Source organism: Gigantopelta aegis, chromosome 12, assembly GCF_016097555.1.
Source record: "Gigantopelta aegis isolate Gae_Host chromosome 12, Gae_host_genome, whole genome shotgun sequence".
NCBI classification, from domain to species: Eukaryota; Metazoa; Mollusca; class Gastropoda; order Neomphalida; family Peltospiridae; genus Gigantopelta; species Gigantopelta aegis.
Window position 1 is genome coordinate 49,339,650 of NC_054710.1, and position 20,237 is coordinate 49,359,886.

At 36.0% G+C, this 20,237-nt stretch overlaps 1 protein-coding gene across 1 annotated transcript in view; it reads right to left on the reverse strand.

Moving 5' to 3' along the window:
• LOC121386714 overlaps nt 1–19,004 on the reverse strand; it is a 33,214-nt gene extending 14,210 nt beyond the window's left edge. The window contains exons 1-2 of the mRNA XM_041517707.1: nt 18,955–19,004; nt 15,624–15,699 (exon numbers count right to left, since the gene is read on the reverse strand). Coding sequence (XP_041373641.1) covers nt 15,624–15,690 — 67 coding nt within the window. The 5' untranslated portion in view covers nt 15,691–15,699; nt 18,955–19,004. The remainder of the gene's footprint in view (nt 1–15,623; nt 15,700–18,954) is intronic.
• Between the last annotated feature and the right edge of the window lie 1,233 nt (nt 19,005–20,237).

Sequence of the window (20,237 nt, forward strand, 5' to 3'; positions counted from 1 at the left end):
GACGGTATCGAGGCTATATACAAATTGTGGGGCATGATCGACAGTTGTCATGAGCGACGTGAGTAGCTTCGTAGGAGTTGTGAATCTTTGGCGACTAACGAACATATTTTGTATAAGATGGTAAAATGGCTGTGAAAAACGGTCTACTAAAGTTTACATCGGAATGGTTTAAGACCAAAAAAAGAGTGAAACATTAACTTAGACAAAGGCTTTGGAGCCGCAGCCTGGTACATACAAGGGTTTTTTAACAACGTTCAAGCCAAATTTCATACAATAAAATTAATTGGTCTGAGTGGAATGCGTTAAACCGGCTAAAATAAGAATTAGAAAGTATATAACCAAAGGTATTCACGCGCATTTCCAGTGATGTTTAATTCTGCAAAATTAAAAAACATGTATCAGTATTTATTAAAAATTAAAATTAAAAGGTGCCTCCTCTTCCCCTAAAAAATAGAACAAAACCCCTGATGTTACTAAACTACACATAGACCTTTATCACATCTCTATTTTCCCCTTATCGTTTCATTAAAAAAAGGACAGTCGTACAAATACTAATCAATGTTACATGTCTATCCACAAATTATTTATTTATGTATTTATTTATTTATCTACTTATTTATTTATAATGTACTTAAACACTTATTATTCACCTATCTTATTTAAAAATCTGTTTTTATTATTTTATATTATTTTCACTATTAATTTGGCTTGGTATATCACATACATACAACTTCACTTGAAATAATATCTGATATTTAAGAAGTTTAAACGTGTGTGTGTGTGTGTGTGTGTTCAGTGTGTGTGTGTGTGTGTGTGGCGCCGTGTAGGGCATATTCATTTATATGGCTATATACTGTATGGCTATCTTATTTTAAAATACGCCAGGTCCCAATTGATTTATTTTATTATATTTTGTGTTTCTTTCTTTCTTTCATTTACCTTGTCACTATCATTTATATCAGTCACATACAACTTCATTTGAAATATCTGGTATTTACGAAGGTTAAAATTTGTTATTATTATTTACATGTATTTATTTATTTATTTATTATTCAATTTATTTTCTTTGTTTGTTTGATTCTTTCTTTATTTTCACTTCACCATCATTTATATTAGTCATATACGACAACTTTGAATTTAAATAGCTGTATATGCAATACAGTTACATTTCTGATCATTCTCAGGTCGATAGCAGTTATCTTCCCTTTGGGTTGTCCACCGAGAAGTCGGAGGGGGGTATTGTAAACATGCCTTGACTTTTATAAATTTCCCCCATGGTTTAAAATATTGACTTTTGCCCCCCCCCCCCTCCACCAAGTAGGCTGTGTCTCTCCAATATACAGATTGTGCCCCCTCCCCTCCCCAACTCCAGATATCGTTCCTACGAGCCTGATTCGAATATAGTACCGTAGCTCAAATTTCATATGTATCATTTAATTTTATTCCAAATACCGAACAAGATTTTTAATAACTTTGTGAAAAGAAATCCCGACAAGAATCCTGAATGTATTTATCTGTATAATGCTTTATGAATATTTAAATTCATGTTAAATCCAATAAATATCTGCATACATACACGTGTGTATTTATTTTACTCCGTATTTATTTATTTTTTTATCTTATTCATATTAGTTCAGCCCCCATATCCGATGTGTATTGTGTAGGAATCCGAACCGATGGTTTGGTCGGGCGTTAACAACCAACTATATTTTTATTTCGTGATATAGCAATAATATCAGTCACACATACACACAAATGTCTCCAATAAGTCTTGTTGGATGTCAATTTACAGAATTTTCGGGTTCCTACTGATAGAATAATTAATCATGGAGATATTCAGATTCCTATTGCATGGCCTCCCATTGTCTATGCCGCCCAACCTGTCCACAGGTCTATTTTTGCGCAGTGGAATGTGAAACAGGTCTATTGCATTTCAACTTTCATAACCTTATTTGGCAGCATACAAATTCTAAAAATAACAAGTCATACTATTTATGTGGCCGTCATACCACAAATCATACCAATAGGTATAAGTCTGGATAGGCAATTCTCAACTGCAATATTAGCCTCTATAAGAATTTTCGGGTCGCAAGAAAAAATAGGCAAAGTTACGTCCCCTAACCACTTCCGGTGAATTTTTTGCGCAAGTGGACTGCGGTCTATTGTTCCGGTTACAGCTTAAATGGCCGAAGACCACAGTTGTTTGTGAATCTTCAGCTGAGATTTATGCATGCCAGTCCCTGGCATCATAAATGTCCCCACCTATGCTTTATAAATAAAGAATGATACAGGTAAAAATTAAGTTGATAAAACTGCGTTTTGTTGTAACTGACAATGTGTTAAATATAGGAAATGCATCTAGCGAGCTGTCACCCACACTGATTGTTTAGGTTTTCTTGCATTGATTTTTGTTTTTCAACGCTGCAATTTCGCCTCACATTAATTATCATAATTTAATTTAAACATGCAAACACACCCGCAGTTTCAATGAATTGTGCGTGACAGTCACACAGTTGCAATAGATAATAGAAACATATGTTTATAGAGCATCCCACGGGGAACACATTTTTTCATACTATGGCATTTACTACACGTTATTTATTTCTGAGCCGCTTATTTTCTAAATTACACGCATAAATAGTTTATTTTTATTATTTCCAAAACACTTTTATTTTTGTTTTTACGTCAAACTAAACTTAAATTATTTACATAAACAACAAAACACTTGTGTAGGAAGATGGGACGGTCTATATGTACGGTATATACATTGCATTATAAAGTGTAAATTTTGCTGTAATAACAGCTAAATATATATAATTTAACCTAAAAACATCTGCCTATAGTAAAAGTACTAGTTTTGTTTACATCTAATTTATTTGTGTAAACATATTTATGTTAGTTTTCCATGCCGATTATTTAAGGTAGGTAGATGCCCAACATGTTACAATGATCATTGTTGTATATATGATTATAAGCGTAAGTGGCAGACAAAACAAAAAAAACCCTAATATTTCAAAAATAAAACACCCCTCAACAATTTTACCTCATCCCAAACCCCAGTAACAATAACAAATAAACAATAGCCTACAAAACAAGCCCACGCACCAGGAAAGACGCACAACCAAAAACAATCCAGACGAAGACGCACATTTAATTTGTTTTTCTTTTATCTATGTACATATACCAGTGGCGTAGGAAGGTAGCGGGGGTGGGGGTGGCGCACGCACAGGCACACACATACACACATTTATTTATGATCGTATCACAGTCAAATTTCACATGAATATGTGACAATGTTCTTGCTATGGACTGACGGCAGTAAAGGCGTTTTCGTCAGCAAACAGCGTCGCACGAGGATGCTGAAATCAGTACCATGTGTGGCCACCAGCAGCAGCAATCACTGCACATCTCCTTGGCATAGACTGAATGAGTCTCTGAATCCGGGCACGTGGAATCCTAGCCCATTCTTCCTGCAGTGCATGCGACAGTTGCGGAAGCGTCTGAGGTTCCGGGTCAAGCTGGCGTACACGTCTGTTCAGTTCGTCCCATAGATGTTCATTGGAGTTCAGATCTGGCGATTTTGATGGTCGTAGCAGCAGAGTAACGTTCTCATTCTGTAAATAATCCATTCTTACACGTGCCGTATGCGGCCTGGGATTGTTCTGCTGAAAGAGTTCTCTCTGTCGATCGAAAATGGGAATCATGTCACGGCGAAGAATTTCATCCCGGTAGCGTACAGCTGTCAGGTTGCCAATTACGAACACAAGTTCACTTCTGCCGTTGTATCAGATGGCTCCCCACCGAATCTGTCAACTTGGGCGACGCAGTTGTTGGCAAAACGTTCATTGTGGCGTCTGTAAACACGTTGTCGTCCATCGCATCGCTGTAGAAGGAAACGTGACTCGTCGCTGAACCATACTCGCCGCCAGTTTCGCAAGTTCCACCCTTGTATATTCCTGCACCAGCGAACACGTAAATGCCGATGTTGACGTCGTACGACGCGGCCAACATACGGTCTCCTAGCCTGTAAACCAGTTTCTCGAAGTTGGTTCCGAATGTTTTTTGCAGACGCCCTTCTCAAAACAGGTATGCGTCCAGCAGTGTTCGTTGCTGTGGCAGATTGGTGATGCAAATATTAATAATTGCAGGTAGATAGTCGATCTACTAAATTATTAACTATTAAATTATTAAATTACATATGAAATTGTGTCCGTTACACTATGTGCGTAACACCTTGTCTGACAATGACACTGGACTTGCGGTTCCGATTTGTTTGAATATGTGCATGTTTCCCCCCGAAACCGTCTTTATTACCGAGTCAGGCAGTAGAAACCTTATCGTTAGGCGAGTAAGTGATTTTCTGTAGTGTTAGTTTCATTATTAACTAGTCTACTGCATAGGTCGTAGTTACCCCTGCGCGTGCTGTAACCTCACCGTGGTGCAGGGGTTAACATTCTCTTTGAGAATGGCCAATACAGCACAAATTGAAGTTTAGAGTAAAATTCGGTGTCCGTAAAATTCTGTGATATTTGTATTTGTATTTGTATGCAGCCTAGCTGATCATCACTTTATTTATTTGCATTACCAAGTTTGACGCATGTATTTTTCGTGCTGGGGTAGTTAAACATTCATTCATTCATTCATTTATATTGTGGTGATCATCACTTTATTTATTTGCATTACCATAGTTTGACACCCAATAGCCGATGTATTTTCCGTGCTGGGGTGTCGTTAAACATTCATTCATTCGTTCATTCATTCAGGTCGTAGTTAATAATGCAGCTAGCGATACAGAAAATCGCAGCTAGTCATTTAGTCAAATTAATGTGCACTTGCGTTTGTACAAAATTATATATACACAAGCACATGCACATTAATTACAAATATCAAAACTTTATTACCATGTCGTTTTAACGAGTCAGTCATCAATGAGCCACTTTTTCTTGGTCCCCCCAAGACGTGTTCGTAAGTATTTCTCTTGAGCACAAAAGATATTGTACATTTTCGTTTCTGTAAAAGGAGATTGAATACAATCTGACAAACAACAATAGTAATATAAAACTTTATTACTGTCAAAAATAAAAGAACAAACCGATGACTACTCCACAATTCAGTAGTAACATAGGGCCGTTGTTGCAAGCGACTGGAGCGTGAACGCGCCTAAAGTCATTTAGTGGCTGATTTGGGCCGCTTAGCGCTATGCAAATCAAGGGCAGATAAGTATGTTTCTAATAGAGGCTATATCATATATACATATATAACTTCAGGTTTTTAATTTATTTTATATTGAAAAATACCCAAAGAGTCCAGACAAGGGAAATGTTATCCACACTAAAATGAGATAAAAGCTCCTATAAGCGTTGTTGAACTGTGGTAAATTTGGCCATTTAACTATACAGTGCAGGAGACCACTGGCTAAAACATTGTTTTAGTTGTGGAAGGTTTGGACATTTGACAAATTCTTGTGGATCCCGCTGTAATAGAATCAATATTCGGAAAGAGCAGGCATACAATCTGCATATCATGAGCAAGAGCGAAAACAATGAAAAGCGTAGGGAAGATGGTGTCGATGGTGCCTCTCGACACAAAGACTAGGCGGGCTGGTCTCTACTGTAATGCTTATTTTGTACTGGGCAAGGTTAATGGTTAGTTAGTTGATATTATTTGTACTGGGCAAGGTTAATGGTTAGTTAGTTGATATTATTTTGTACTGGGCAAGGTTAATGGTTAGTTAGTTGATATTATGTTGTACTGGGCAAGGTTAATGGTTAGTTAGTTGATATTATGTTGTACTGGGCAAGGTTAATGGTTAGTTTGTTGATATTATTTTGTACTGGGCAAGGTTAATGGTCAGTTAGTTGATATTATGTTGGATACTGGAGCGTCTATATCCATGATTAATCAAACATTTTGGAAAACCATTGCATAAATGCCATCTTTGTCTTTGTCAGACATTGATTTGGTTGCTTTAGGCGCGAATTCGATCCACCATTGTGGTACCTGCTAGACGTGGACTGCTGTTTGCAGTAAAGTTAGACGGAGAGTTTATTGGTTAAGGTTGTGTTGAAGTAAATGGTGGCTTTGAAAGAAACAATTCGGTTGTTGTGGCCAGGATACTGGTGACTTCTAAAGATGGTTTAATTCTGGTTAGATTTGTAAATGTATATGGATGGATTGTGTGTTCGCTGACTGAAACTAAAAGTGGGTAAATGTTCCTTTGCTATGAAGGAAGTGACGTATTTGGGTCATAAAATATTGGAGCATGGAGCTTCGGCAGACCCGACAAAATGCGAGAAGTTATAAACTAGCCAATTTCGAAATCCGAAGCGGAAGTGCGGAGTTTTTTTTAGGTTTGGCATCTTACTATAGGCCTTTTATAAAATATTTTTGTACTTTAGCAAAACCTTTGTCAAAATTGTCAGAAAAAGGAGACACATTTTTTTGGAATTAAACCTGTCAGAAGGCTTTTGAAAAGCTAAATACACTGTTAACTAGTAGTTCTATTTTGGCGTATCCGGATTTTTGGAAAATAATTCATTTTAGACACTAACGCAAGTGGTGTTGATATTGGGTTCGTGTTAAGTAAAGTCCAAGGTGAAAAAGAGCAAGTAATTGCGTACGGAAGACGAACTTTGTCAAAACCTGACAGAAATTATTGTGTAACCAGGCGTGAGTTGTTAGCAGTCGTAGAAGGGGTGAAACATTTTAAACAGTATTAACTGGGTCGCACATGTGTTATAAGAACTGACCATGGCTCTTTAACATAGCTTATGAATTTCAAAAACCCCGAGAGTCAGTTTGCTAGGTGGATAGAAATGTTATCAAGCTATACGTTTGAAATAAAAGATAGACCCGGACAGTCACAACAATGTTTACCCATTATCTCGTAGGCCAGGTAAACAATGCGAGCGAATAGCTATCTTCACTGTTGAAGTTGTGCCATTGTTGCGCACTTCCCAACAAACAGACGACACAATTGTGACAGTCTATATAATGATAAAAACTCATTTACCCAAACTTGTGCAGGATGAACTACCAGCGACCGTATTAGCTGTATTCCTACGTCAACAGTGGGAATCGTTTAAAATTCGTGTTGGGTTTCTGGTTCGACCACTAGATGAGGGTAAAGGGACCCAGATCATTGTGCCTGATGGTGCTAAAAATTCTATTTTAGAGGGATTACACGGAAATATTGCAGGCGGTGGATATAACGAGATTAGTAGGATGCTTCCGTTTGTTAATGCACGTTATTACTGGCCCGGCTGGGTTAACGATGTTCAATTGTGGTGTAAAACGTGTAAAAAAAACAATCATCTTGTAAGTTCCAGTCGCGTAGCAATAGAGCAGGCATGATGAATAGAATATGCGGTTTTCCCTTTCAGAGAATAGCAATTGAGGTTTCAGGGCCGTGGCCCGTTATTGGTAGAGGTAATAAATGGATTATAGTAGTTCAGGACTATTTCAAGAATCGGTAACTATGGCACGTAAACTGGTCGATGAGTTCATTTGTTTCACATGCATAAATTCAGATCGGGGTGCTAATTTTGAGTCCAAGGTTTTCCAACAAATGTGTAAATGTCTCTGTATTACGAAAACGCGAACAACTGCATATATTACCCACAATCTGATGGTCTTGTGGAATGGAGGCTCGATTGGGATATTAATCTACCCACGTTAATGTTTGCTTATTGTAGCGGTGAACAGGAATCGACCAAGCTTACTCCTAATTTTCTCGTTTTGGGTCGAGAAGAAAAGCTGCCAGTTGAAATTGTCGATGGTTCATCAGGTAGTACAGTCCCAGTTTCAAAGGGCTTTCAAATTAGTTCAAGAAAATTTGAAAGAGAGCGATCCTAAACAAAAGTTTAATTATGATCAAAAGCCTGTGATTCAAACCTGTAAAGTAGGAGATATTGTTTGGTTGTTTAAGAAACGAGTGAAAAGGGGGAAAATACTAAATTGATAATACCATGGTTAGATCCTTTGAAAGTAGTAAAGCAAATAAATGAAGTGACATTCAGGGTGCAAGGAAAGGTGAATGGGAAAAATGTTTAGAGAAGCGGTGCATGTTAACAAATTAAAACCTGTGGGTATTTATCGAGTCGATGATGTTGGAGGCGATATGGTAGAACCAAGGTTTCAAAATAGGGTTGTTCAACCAGAAAGAGCCCAAAGTCAAAGTTTGGAATTATGGGACGAAAATGGCGAGGATTTGATATTTAATTATGTCATAACCGAGCCTTCGCCAATTATTGAAATCTCTCCTTCAGTTAGCACGCCACATCCTCCTCATGTTCAGCTTGTTGCCGTTGATTATTCAATTACCTCTCCTGGGTCGGTTTCTCAAGAGGGTAGTTCTTCGGTTGTGGTGTTGCCCAATAATGTGAATCAAAATATTGATGGGAACACGTTTCTGTTGTCAGACACAAGTCCGCGACATTTGCGTGGGGAGAATTCTGTATCTTAAAACCACTCATGCAAATCGCCTGGTTTAATCAAAACAAGATTGGGTCCTGTAATAAAACAACCTATAAAATTTGCAGAATTTGTCACCAATTTGTTTTCTTTCTTCTGAAATGTCTGGTATGAATGTTTAGGATGGCATCCGATCTGTGTGAATTTGAATGAACTATACTGTGGGTTTTTATTATTATTATATTTTTTTATTGGTGACATAACTTGCAATATCTCAGGATATTCTGAATTTAATATAATATAATCGGTTTGAAAATATCTCTATTTGTTATGAATAAAGAGTAATGCTGGACTTTTAAATATAAATATAATGTTTGATGGAATTGTTTTGCTTGACGCATACGTGTATGCATTTGTTAGCCGTTTATATAATTGTGCACATATAACGTTGTGCGTTTTGCCATACGGTTTGAACTACCATTATTATTCAAAATGTAGATCCAGAAAATATTTTTTTATTATTACTTGGCGAATTTTAAATATTAGTTTTTAAATTTTAAAAAATATAATGCTCCCAGATGGAAGATCAATGTTTTGTGAGTATTGTTTTGTCTGTTTTGTTATTAGAGACAGCACCGGATGACTGGTATCGCCACCTACTTCCGTTACACCCGTGCCGTAAACGATTGTTGAAAAACACATATTCCATCAACAGGGTATAAAACATTTATGTTTAGTATTGCAAGAACACCAGTACTTGTAACAGGTATACAGCACATTGATAAAGGTTTATACCAAATATAGAACTCATGTTTCTTACCGCTTTACGTTTTATTCAGTTGCAAAGTGAAAAAGTAACGATGCCACATTTAATTATTGAAAAATAGTGTTGTTGTCGTTATTGCAAGTATGTATTTTTGTGAGGTAATTATATTTAATTTATTACTTATATGACAAAATGTAGATGTTTTGGTTTATTGTATAACTTTGATAGCCCGTTACCAACATCGTCCTGCGTGTGTTTACTGCAATCCAAGATGGCGAATATTTGTTTACATTTTCAATGATTTGTTACTATGAATACATTTGTTGTGGCCCTGACCCATCTGTTGTCAGAGAATCGCATAAAATAGTCCCATTATAACCGTACCTTTATTATTATTAACGGATGTAGGACAAAATGTCAGTGAAAAGTATGCCAAGTCAAAATGTCAACTATTAAAGTGTTAACCGGGTCAAAATGTCAACTTTCACATTATACTTAATGTAGAGACCGAATAGGAAGACTGATAGTGTCACACACTGCCACCAGTCCATTGCAGTGTTTCTTTGGTTGAAAACCACATGTTCGTTGGCGATAGTTACAAGTTATACAACATCTATCTGTAGTAATTGAAACTTATTTGTAAGTCGCTTATTTTACACTACTTTATTTTGAAATAGGAACAAAAACAAAACAAAAAAAACAATTGAAGAATGAGTCGAGTGAGGTGATTAGATTCAACGACGCAACTACCTCAGGTGAATGCTCAACCGACTGAGCTAGACCCTGCCTGGTCAAACTGGGAGCAAACTGACTTTGGGCAAACCGGATTGGGCGCGAACTGTCTGGTACCTTTGAGGAATGAGTTGGGTCTACTTCCAGCAGTAAAGTATAACCAGTCTTGCAAATGGTGTTTTTAATTATTCATACTGTTATTTAATAAGATACAATTAATAAAGATCGATGTATTTCCCGATATTGGCCACCCTTCATCCTTCAATCCGGAAATAAAATCTATGAACCAGCTATTCTACGTTATTAAAACATTTTTTTTCAGAAAAACATATAAGTTTTGAGCACCACAATTAAACTTTAGTGTTGGACCCACATGGAAGTGAAATGTACCCTTTAATGTAAAAAAAGCTGACACATGTTTATGCTTATATATTCAACTAAAGTTCAAGCATGCTGTCCAGGGCACACACTTCAGCTATCTAGGCTGTATATAGCTCTACCAGTGGGTTAGTGATTAGTTGTTTGTGGTTAATGAAAGCGAAGTCTGTGCAGTAGCCTCAACCATTGCATCACTACAACCCACTCTGGGTGGGAGCCGGTACAAACATGTGGACGTGGTACCTACTATCCTTAAGGGCATGATTGGCATCTTGTGCTGTTTCTGTACAAACAAGGCCAGATGTAGCTCAGTGGTAGAGCACTTGTCTGAGGTGTCATGGGTAGCAAAATTGATCAACTCGGTTTTTTTTCCTTCCAAACAAGTGCCCCATAACTACAAAAGGCTGTGATATGTATTATCTTGTTTATTGGAAAGAGCATATAAAAGATTACATGCTGATTTACCGGTACAAGTAGCACTTATGTTGCAACATGACCCATAAAAGGTGTTCAGTATAGAGCAAACCTGTGAACTTTTTTTTTTCAACAGAAAGTATTTGATCTTTGCAATATTATAAATGTATATAGACGGCATAAAATTAGAGTTTTTCAGACAACTGATATGACTTTTGTGTGGTTTTAATGTTTACAAGAACGATTTTCTTCAGTAGTAAAATCACTCGCCAGGAGACTGGAGGACTGATATATCATTCTTAAATACAAACAGTTCTAATTTCAGCAGAATAGGACTTTAACATTATTGCTATGATTGTGCCAAAAATGATCATATTATGGAGTAAATGGTCATTGTAATTTTTTTTTTTCAGTATAATTATTTGAAATATAAGTTTACAAAAAAACCTTTGAGAGCCAATACTTTTCTTTTCAAATATTAAGTTTATTTACATTTTAAAACAGCCTTCACTATGTTACTTTATTTTGGTTTCAGTTACTGTTTCAATCCTTTTTTTTCCCCAATTCTCCTCCTCTAACAATGGCGAAGCCCCAGAAATTATCTCCCCAATAGAGGTCGCGTCGTTACTATGCACACTATGGTTTTGCTTTAAACAACTGTTCGGTAGTGAAATTTGAAGCCACTGGTCGTATAAAATTACTTTATCCTCGACTGTACGAACAGGAAAAGTGATCATATTTTATCAGACGATGAGGCATTGCTCAAAGAATGTCTGGACTACACAACGATTATGACAAAATACAACAAAAAAAACCCAGTGAATTACTGGAAAACGAGATGTTTGTATGTCATTGCCAAAAACCTATCCATTCTCGGTTTTAAAAATGTAATTATTTATATATTACTTGAATAAAATCTAGTTGAAATATTGGTAAGATTTTCCTTTGGCACTGTCACGTATAAAGAACATTATAAATACTTATAATAAATAGTTAGGGTTAGGGTTAGTGACAGTGCCAAAGAAAAGTTTAAGTCCTTCCGAAATATTATATTTTCTTCATTTTAGGTATGATATGTGGACATTTCTTTATTTGTGTGTTTTGATCACTACTTATGGTTGAGGGGAGGGTTGTGGTGGGTTCCTACCCCCATGGCATTGATCATGCTTGTTGTCGATTATTAATTAATTAATTAATTAATTTAATCAATGATTTCAGAAAACTAAAACAAAAAGGTTTAGAAACAACACATTTTTTTTTAAATTTTGTATAGGGCCAGCGGAGTGTATTTGAAAGTGGGGATAGGGGTGGGGATACTAGTTGTGTGCTGCCAGTTCAAAGGGTTGTGGCGTGTGTGTGTGTGTGTGTGTGAGAGAGAGAGAGAGAGAGAGAGAGAGAGAGAGAGAGAGAGAGAGAGAGAGAGAGAGAGAGAGTATGTATATATGTATTTGAGGGCCCAAACCTGTTAGTTGTTGTTTAAATATCGGATGTTAACATAGGGCCTATGACATCTCCAGCCTTTTAAACACAGTAACTGGAAAAAAAGAGGAAATCATGGCCCTATCGACCCTCACCTCTTCCGCAGCCCCATATACACAATTTGAAGAAGAAAAACAATTGTTCAACACATGCAGATAACATACATACAATACAGACATAGAATAGTGAAGATCGGTTGTGCCCATTAAGGCATTAAAAAAATATCTTGAAACAGACCCTAACTAAAAAAAGGGCTTACCATAATTATTTATCCCTATTTTTATTTATTTATTTTTAAATTATTTTAGGTTAAAAAGAGTACAAATGTAGTTTTTGTACAACCTTTAGACAGACCCCACCTAATATTTTTTAGTCATGTTCCCAGAATTATTTTTAGGCACAAGGCAGAATAAAATTATATTTTCTTCATTTGTTAAACTCTATATTTAGTTATTCCTTTGTTAATCTGTCTATAGTGGGCCTACTAGTTGGGTAACTCTTTTGTAAGTTGTAATATGTATGGAGGATGCATTTTCTTTTTATACTAAGCAAATCTGAAATGACTGACAAAAACACTACCAAAGGATGCTGTTAATGAGGTGTATACAAATAACTCCAATAAAAGTGAAAATACTGAAATTAAAGTAATTGGTAGGAGTAGCCTGTGTGGGGGCCATGGGTTTACTTTCTCAGTGAGTCAGTATCTATGACAAGTGTCAAAATGATCATGGGCCCAAATTATGAAGGCTGTTTTTCTGAAACACAGTTTTTAATAGCAAATTTAAAATGTGCTGAGATGTAATAAAAAGGTTTGTTTTCTTTTCATTGTTGGTTATTCTAAAGAGACTGCAGAGTTTGATTTGCTATGTGAGATTTAATTAAATACTAGAGGCATAACAAAACAAACTGTTTGGTTTTTGCTGCTGACACAAAAGCAAATTTACTATAACAATAACATACTTTCCAAATTACAATCTAGAATTTAGTTACATAAACATCATGAAACTGGATTTTAAAAATATTTCTTCAGTTTATTTATTACCGTTTTTTCTTCTTCTCTTTTTTTCCCTAACTAGACTATTTGAGGCAAATGTAGCAAAAACCCAACATTTTATTCTGCAGTGACTGTTAAGCCGTATAACAGTTATACTACTTTTACATTTTGGAGGAGTATGTTGACTACATTATGATAAATTCTAGCATGACATTGAAAAAAAGCACACTTTTGTAAATGTAAATATCATATAGTTATTGTTTATATGCTATATGAAATACATGCACATGCTAAGCAAGTAACTCTGATCATATACTGAACATGAAACAAGCCATGTGAGGATACTTCATCTGTTGAAATTAATGTAATTAGTGTTACGTTACTTGGTGTTGCACTTATATTCACTTTAAAGTATCAGTACACTTGTACTATGTGACGAGAAAAAACCCTATGTTAAGTGAGTCATAATTATTTCTTGCTGCATGTGGTTTTAGAAATTCACGTTTGTAAAACACCAGTACCTTGTTTCTTTAATTTATAATTTATTACCATACAGCCTTTCGAGTATAATGTCTAAAGGAGTCTTCAATTGCTGTTAATTTCATTATCAATGGAAATCATGGAAAGTCATGAATTGTCTTGGTAAATACGTGTATGAACCATGATTAAGATAATTTACAGTGATATAAGTACTAAAAAGTAGAATATTTAGATACTGGTATGTCAAATACATTTATGTTATTACAGGCTCAGTGGAGTCAGAATTCCTACCAGATTAGGTAATTCTGTACACACAAATTAAATTATTCACATTAACAAATTATAAATATTGCAAAACAATACCATTATCATTTCTAACTGCATGTAAATGTTCATGAAAAAGCATTGTTATATTTCTACTTACATGTAAACAAACAAAAAAAACAGAAAGAAAATTTACAACAAAAAACTATATATCTAATATTTTAAATTCCCTATTTATTTTTCATCATTTGAAAATTTAATATTTATTTATGTAATTATATGTATATTATTGATTTTATTTTATTTTATTACATGTAATTGTATACATATATAAATGTTTTTAAATTTTAATTTTACATTGAATACATATATAGTTACCATAACTTTAATAATTTTGTTTGGGTTGGGTTGGAGTTTTTATTTTTCTTCTTTTTTTTTTTTCTTTTTTTTTTCATTGAAATAATGTATTAAAAATAATTATGCTGACAAATTTGGTTGAATTTACACTACTGCAAAGGAATAATTCCTGGTTTAAACCACATATATCGTCATATTAAATCGCGATAACAAACATTGAATAGAACCCGGAAGTAAACAGCGAAGAATGGAACGTGGCGTTTTACAAATTAAAACTATTAAATGCCGTTGCGGGTTTTTTTTTTAGTGTAAACGCTCAAGCATTATCGGTCAAATATGTTAGGTTTTGGCATGGTCGGGGGAAAACCCACGATTTGACTGAACATTGTTTTGTTGTCTTTTTTTTCTTCCATTTTTTTTTTTTTAACCACCAACTGCGGCATTTCGTAGATTCTTATAATTTACTTTAATCTTTAGCCGTTCTACGCTTCAGTCACATACATGCTCACAGTTAGGTCGGGACTAATAGAGTGGATATACAATAATACAAATTTAGAAATCGGAATGGTGTATAATGCACGAGCACCACCTATCGGAAAGTCTCTGATCCAACACCATTTCGTAATTTACGACATGTCAGGCCTGTATGCTTCCATTACATAATGCGCACATGCCACTAAAATCAATAAATAATCATAATCATTTAAATAAGCAAACATCATTACTCTGTTTTCAAGATGACACCGTTTTTTAATTGTTACTGGTCTCGAGATCACTAATTGAACATATGTTTGTCTTCTTCGTTTATCTTCGGCTTATCCCCTTTACTCCACACGTCAGTCTCTCTCTCTCTCTCTCTCTCTCTCTCTCTCTCTCTCTCTCTCTCTCTCTCTCTCTCTCTCTCTCTCTCTCTCTCTCTCTCTCTCTCTCTCTGTGTGTGTGTGTGTGTGTGTGTGTGTGTATATATATATATATATATATATATATATATATATATATATGTGTGTTACAGTTACATCATCCTTTTCCGAGAGATTTGTCTAGTTTTGTCTAGTTTATTATTTTCAAATTTTATTAACTATTTTTGGTAAAAAAAAAAAAAAAATAAAAAATAATACTAATAAAATAAAATAGCCAATAACTAATTTGGCTACTGACAGCGCGAGTCATGTCTAGCAGGAAAGACGTTGACATAATATGTTTTTATAACTAGATATGTTCTCAGTTCACAAATGTATAATACAAAAGTATCTTCTTTTTTTTGCATTTTTATTGGGGGTTTTTTTATAAATGTTAATAAAAATTAGATAGTTTTTATATGAATGTTAAGAAAAATGTATAACTTACCACATGAAGTGTTTGAACTACTCAGTATTAACAGATATAGCCACATCAAACAAAGGTTCCTCATCATTTAGTGTTTCTGTAACGATAAAAGTGTTAGAACTACTCAGTAGTAACAGATATAGCAACATCAAACAAAGGTTCCTCATCATTTAGTGTTTCTGTAATGATAAAAGTGTTTAAACTACTCAGTAGTAAAAGATATAAATGACTGTTTCAAGCAGAATCACTTAAGTCAAGTTAAAAATCCGATCAGTTGTTCAGATTACCTGTAGGTTACGTCTTTATGGTGATAGAAAATACTGAGAACAGGAGTAAAAATATAATACTAATAATACTAATAATAATAATAATAATAATTAAATTTATTAAATAAATATAACCGCAAGTGGTAATGACGGATTCTTAAGCTATAATAGCCGTGTATTTCTCCAATATATTTATATATTATTTAATTTCAGCCAAAAATGCACCATCCCCAACCCACATACACGCACATACTATTACTGTCGCCTATCCAACTACCAAATTTCGGCCAAATCGGCCCAGAACGTAATTTACAAACAACAATCATATTTTAAAAAAGAGAAAAAAACAATTAAAAAAACCCAAACATAAACACGTATACAGCTCCTTTAAGAACGGGACTAGCTGTCGATGGCTGACGTCTGTCACACAGAATTGGGTATCGTCAGACGACTGAATGAGTGTGCACAATGTATTTTGGTTAGACTGCTTAATTAAATGTCTTGTCATACAGCTTTGCACGTATTTCATATCACCGGTCTCGGTGGCGTCGTGATTAGGCCATCGGTCTACAGGCTGGTAGGTACTGGGTTCGGATCCCAGTCGAGGCATGATATTTTTAATCCAGATACCGACTCCAAACCCTGAGTGAGTGCTCCGCAAGGCTCAATGGGTAGGTGTAAACCACTTGCACCGACCAGTGATCCATAACTGGTTCAACAACGGCCATGGTTTGTGCTATCCTGCCTGTGGGAAGCGCAAATAAAATATCCCTTGCTGCTAATCGGAAAGAGTAGTCCATGTAGTGGCGACAGCGGGTTTCCTCTCAAAAACTGTGTGGCCATTAACCATATATGTCACGCCATATAACCGTAAATAAAATGTGTTGAGTGCGTCGTTAAATAAAATATTTCTTTCTTTCTTTCATATCGTTCACGATAATAAAGCAGTAAATGATTAATCCTAACATAGATTTTATTTCTGTCACCTTCATAGATTTAATGATACAAACTGCAAATGTCTGCAATTTTCATTTGCAAAATCCATCTAAAAAATTAAAAAAATTAAATTTTAACAACATTTTTCCAGACAATGGACCAGTGGTAAATCGCTCACTTGTTGCGTGGTTAGTTTGGGATTGATCGCCTTGCGGCTAATGGAACAATGTAGCGGATTTCTTCTGATAACTAAGCTGTCAGAATTACCAAATGTGTATGTATGACATCCAATAGCTGATGATTAATTACTCAATGTGCTCTTTCGGATCGATCCCCGTCCGTGGGCACATTGGGCTATTTTTCGTTCCAGCCAGTACACAACTACTGGCTGTCGTATGTATTATACTGTTTATGGGATGGTGTATATAAAAAAAACCCAACCCTTACTACTAATGAGAAAATGTAGCAGGTTTCCAAATGTTTGGCATGCTGCTGCAATAGCCGATGATTAATAAATCAATCTGCTCTAGTGGTGTCGTTAAACAAAACAAACTTTTTATCTATGCATCTGTAGTAAAGGACCGGCCTCGGTGGCGTCGTGGTAGGCCATCGGTCTACAGGCTGGTAGGTACTGGGTTCGGATCCCAGTCGAGGCATGGGATTTTTAATTCCAGATTACCGACTCCAAAACCCTGAGTGAGTGCTGAAATTAAGGCTCAATTCTTGGTAGTGTAAACCACTTGCACCGAGAGTGATCCATAACTGGTTCACCAAAAAACCATGGTTTGTGCTATAATTTAATGTGGGAAGCGCAAATTTCTAGTAGATCCCTTGCTGCTAATCGTAAGAGTAGCCCATATAGTGGCGACAACGGGTTTGTCCTCTCAAAGATGTAGATGGTCCTTAGCCATATGTCTGACGCCATCATAACCGTAAATAAAATTGCATTTGAGTGCGTCAGTAGGGTCAACCCAGAGGATCTTCATTCCGAATTAATATAAATTCATATTTCTTTATTTCTTTGACTTCAAGAGTTCAAAAATATTGATCTGAGTGAACATAGGTGCGCTGTCCTTAAAGTTTCTCTTAACTTTGTTACATGCATTTACGTTATGGTGTTTGTGGTAAAATGGTAATAGAGATGAGGTGGTAGAAAAGGTATCTACTATATGTTTAGATGATATTTTATAATTACCTATTTAATGTACAATTTAATTCAAATAAGTATTGCTGTGATGTGATATTCCTAAACTCAAAGTTATACTATTTGAATTCAGGATTCTAGTCATCAGAAATATAATGATACAAGCTATTTCGTTAATGAAGTTACTAATATTTGGATATATTGCTCTTATGGTCATTAACTCAAACCCTGATGTGTGTACATAACCAAACATGTAAAACGTAGCGTATTTTAGGAAATGATATTAATATGACCTTAAAAATGAATACAATTAAACAAGGGCGTAGGCTGGGAGGGTCTGCCCCCCCCCCCCCCCCCCCCCCCTTCAAACTAAAACATACAGGTTTATACCCCCAAAATAGAAAAGGTACACTTGGTTCACCCCCCCCCCCCCCCCCCCCCCCCAGGTCCAGCTCACGCTACGCCCCTGTTAAATGTCACCTTTGTAATTTGTAATACTATGGTTAACGTCTTATCATGTTAAATACAATATATACGCCAGTCACAGCCAAATTTCCTCATAATACGGTAAAACAGTGTAAATAATATTATATAAAAATATATGCAAATTACAGCTGTTTTGGTGCTATGACCTAGACCTTGAGATATGACCTAGAAAATAATCAGGAAAAAAATGGCACCAAAGCTTTTCACAATGCTACTGTAGTAAGCTTTAACTGATATATGATGCCAACTTTCTTCATTAAATGCCCACGGAATTACAACTGACCCTGGACTACTAAGCCTATGTATAACACCGACATTATCGCGCGGAAATGTTCTGTCAACGTCAGTGTCATCGACCTTGCCAGTCTTGGTTTAGACCCCATTCTGTAATTTGGTCACTTGTAATTCATTGGTACAGCATATTTCTGGCTTACAAGAACATAATTTCGAATGCATGCCTTCACTAAGACATGGAATTAAATATTAATTGCATTATACTGTATGTAAAACGCCTACTTACTTTCCAGTTTGTCATTTTAAAAACACGGCTACACCAACTAGTATTCTTCCTGTCCTGCGCAGCAGCGCATGTACAAAATGGTGTGTAGTAGGTTCGTTCAGACGCCGTTCCGTTCCATACGTGTATTTTCAACGCCCCTAATCGTTAAAGTTTGTTTGTTTAACGACACCACTAGAGCACATTGATTTATTACATACTGGATGCCGGACATTTGTTAATAATGACATATAATAGCAGTTAGAGAAGAAAACCGCTAGGCAAAGAAGGGGAGAGGGGTTGCAACGGGTGTGTAGGCCCTAGGGGCTACGCACCTCCCTAAATTAGCAAAGGTCCAGAATGTTTCTATCAAAGTTAAATAACGTTACCTAAATAAAAAAACATTGTTGTTGGTCCTCATCCCCCCTCCACCCCCACCCCTCCCCACCCCCCCCCCCCCCCCCCCCACCCACCCACCCACCCCATTGACGAGCTTACATTGTTCCAGTAAGGTCTCACTACACAGATGCCATCTGCCATTGAAGTCCATGTTAAATTACCCAACTTCAAATGAAGATTGCCAAACTAATTGTTTGGCACTAACAAGATATACCATTTATTTACTTTTTTTTTCAAACTTAAACTTAATATTTTGTCTTAAATTATGAAAAATAAAAACATACCAACATGTAGACCCTAAACTACGTCGTTTGCGCTCAGATATGTTTGGATAGGGGTCATGATAAGTTTTTATTTTAATGTGGCGAAACATTGACCAGGCTCAAATTACCAGCCATTAAGGAATCTTTTTAGCTTTTTAATAGCTTCAGACTAGCTGCGGCGAGTAAATTTAGTCAAGAACGTAGCTGGGCTTTTTATAAGAGGACCATGGGCGGATCCAGGACATATTTTAGGGGGGGGGGGGGGCAAGAAAAAAGAGGCGCATTAGGCGTGGATCCATTTTTTTTTTTTTTTAATACAGTGTGCCCAGTTCCTTTACAGATGGTTGGGATAAGTTTGCATTTTTTGGTGTATTCTGTGATGTATATTTTTTGACCAAAAATAGGGTGTGTGTGTGGGATGGGTGGGGGTGGGGGGGTGGGGGGGGGGTCCTTGAGCTCCCGCCTGAAAGCACGCCTGCACATTGACTCGTTAAAAGGCCATATTAACAAGCTTTAATATTTGCAGTTATTATACATGCGTTTGTGTATATATCACAGTGTACGAACGGAAGTGTACACTAAATGACTAGCTGCGGTATTTCTGTAACGCTGGCTGCATTAATAGAAATTATTATATATGAGTTT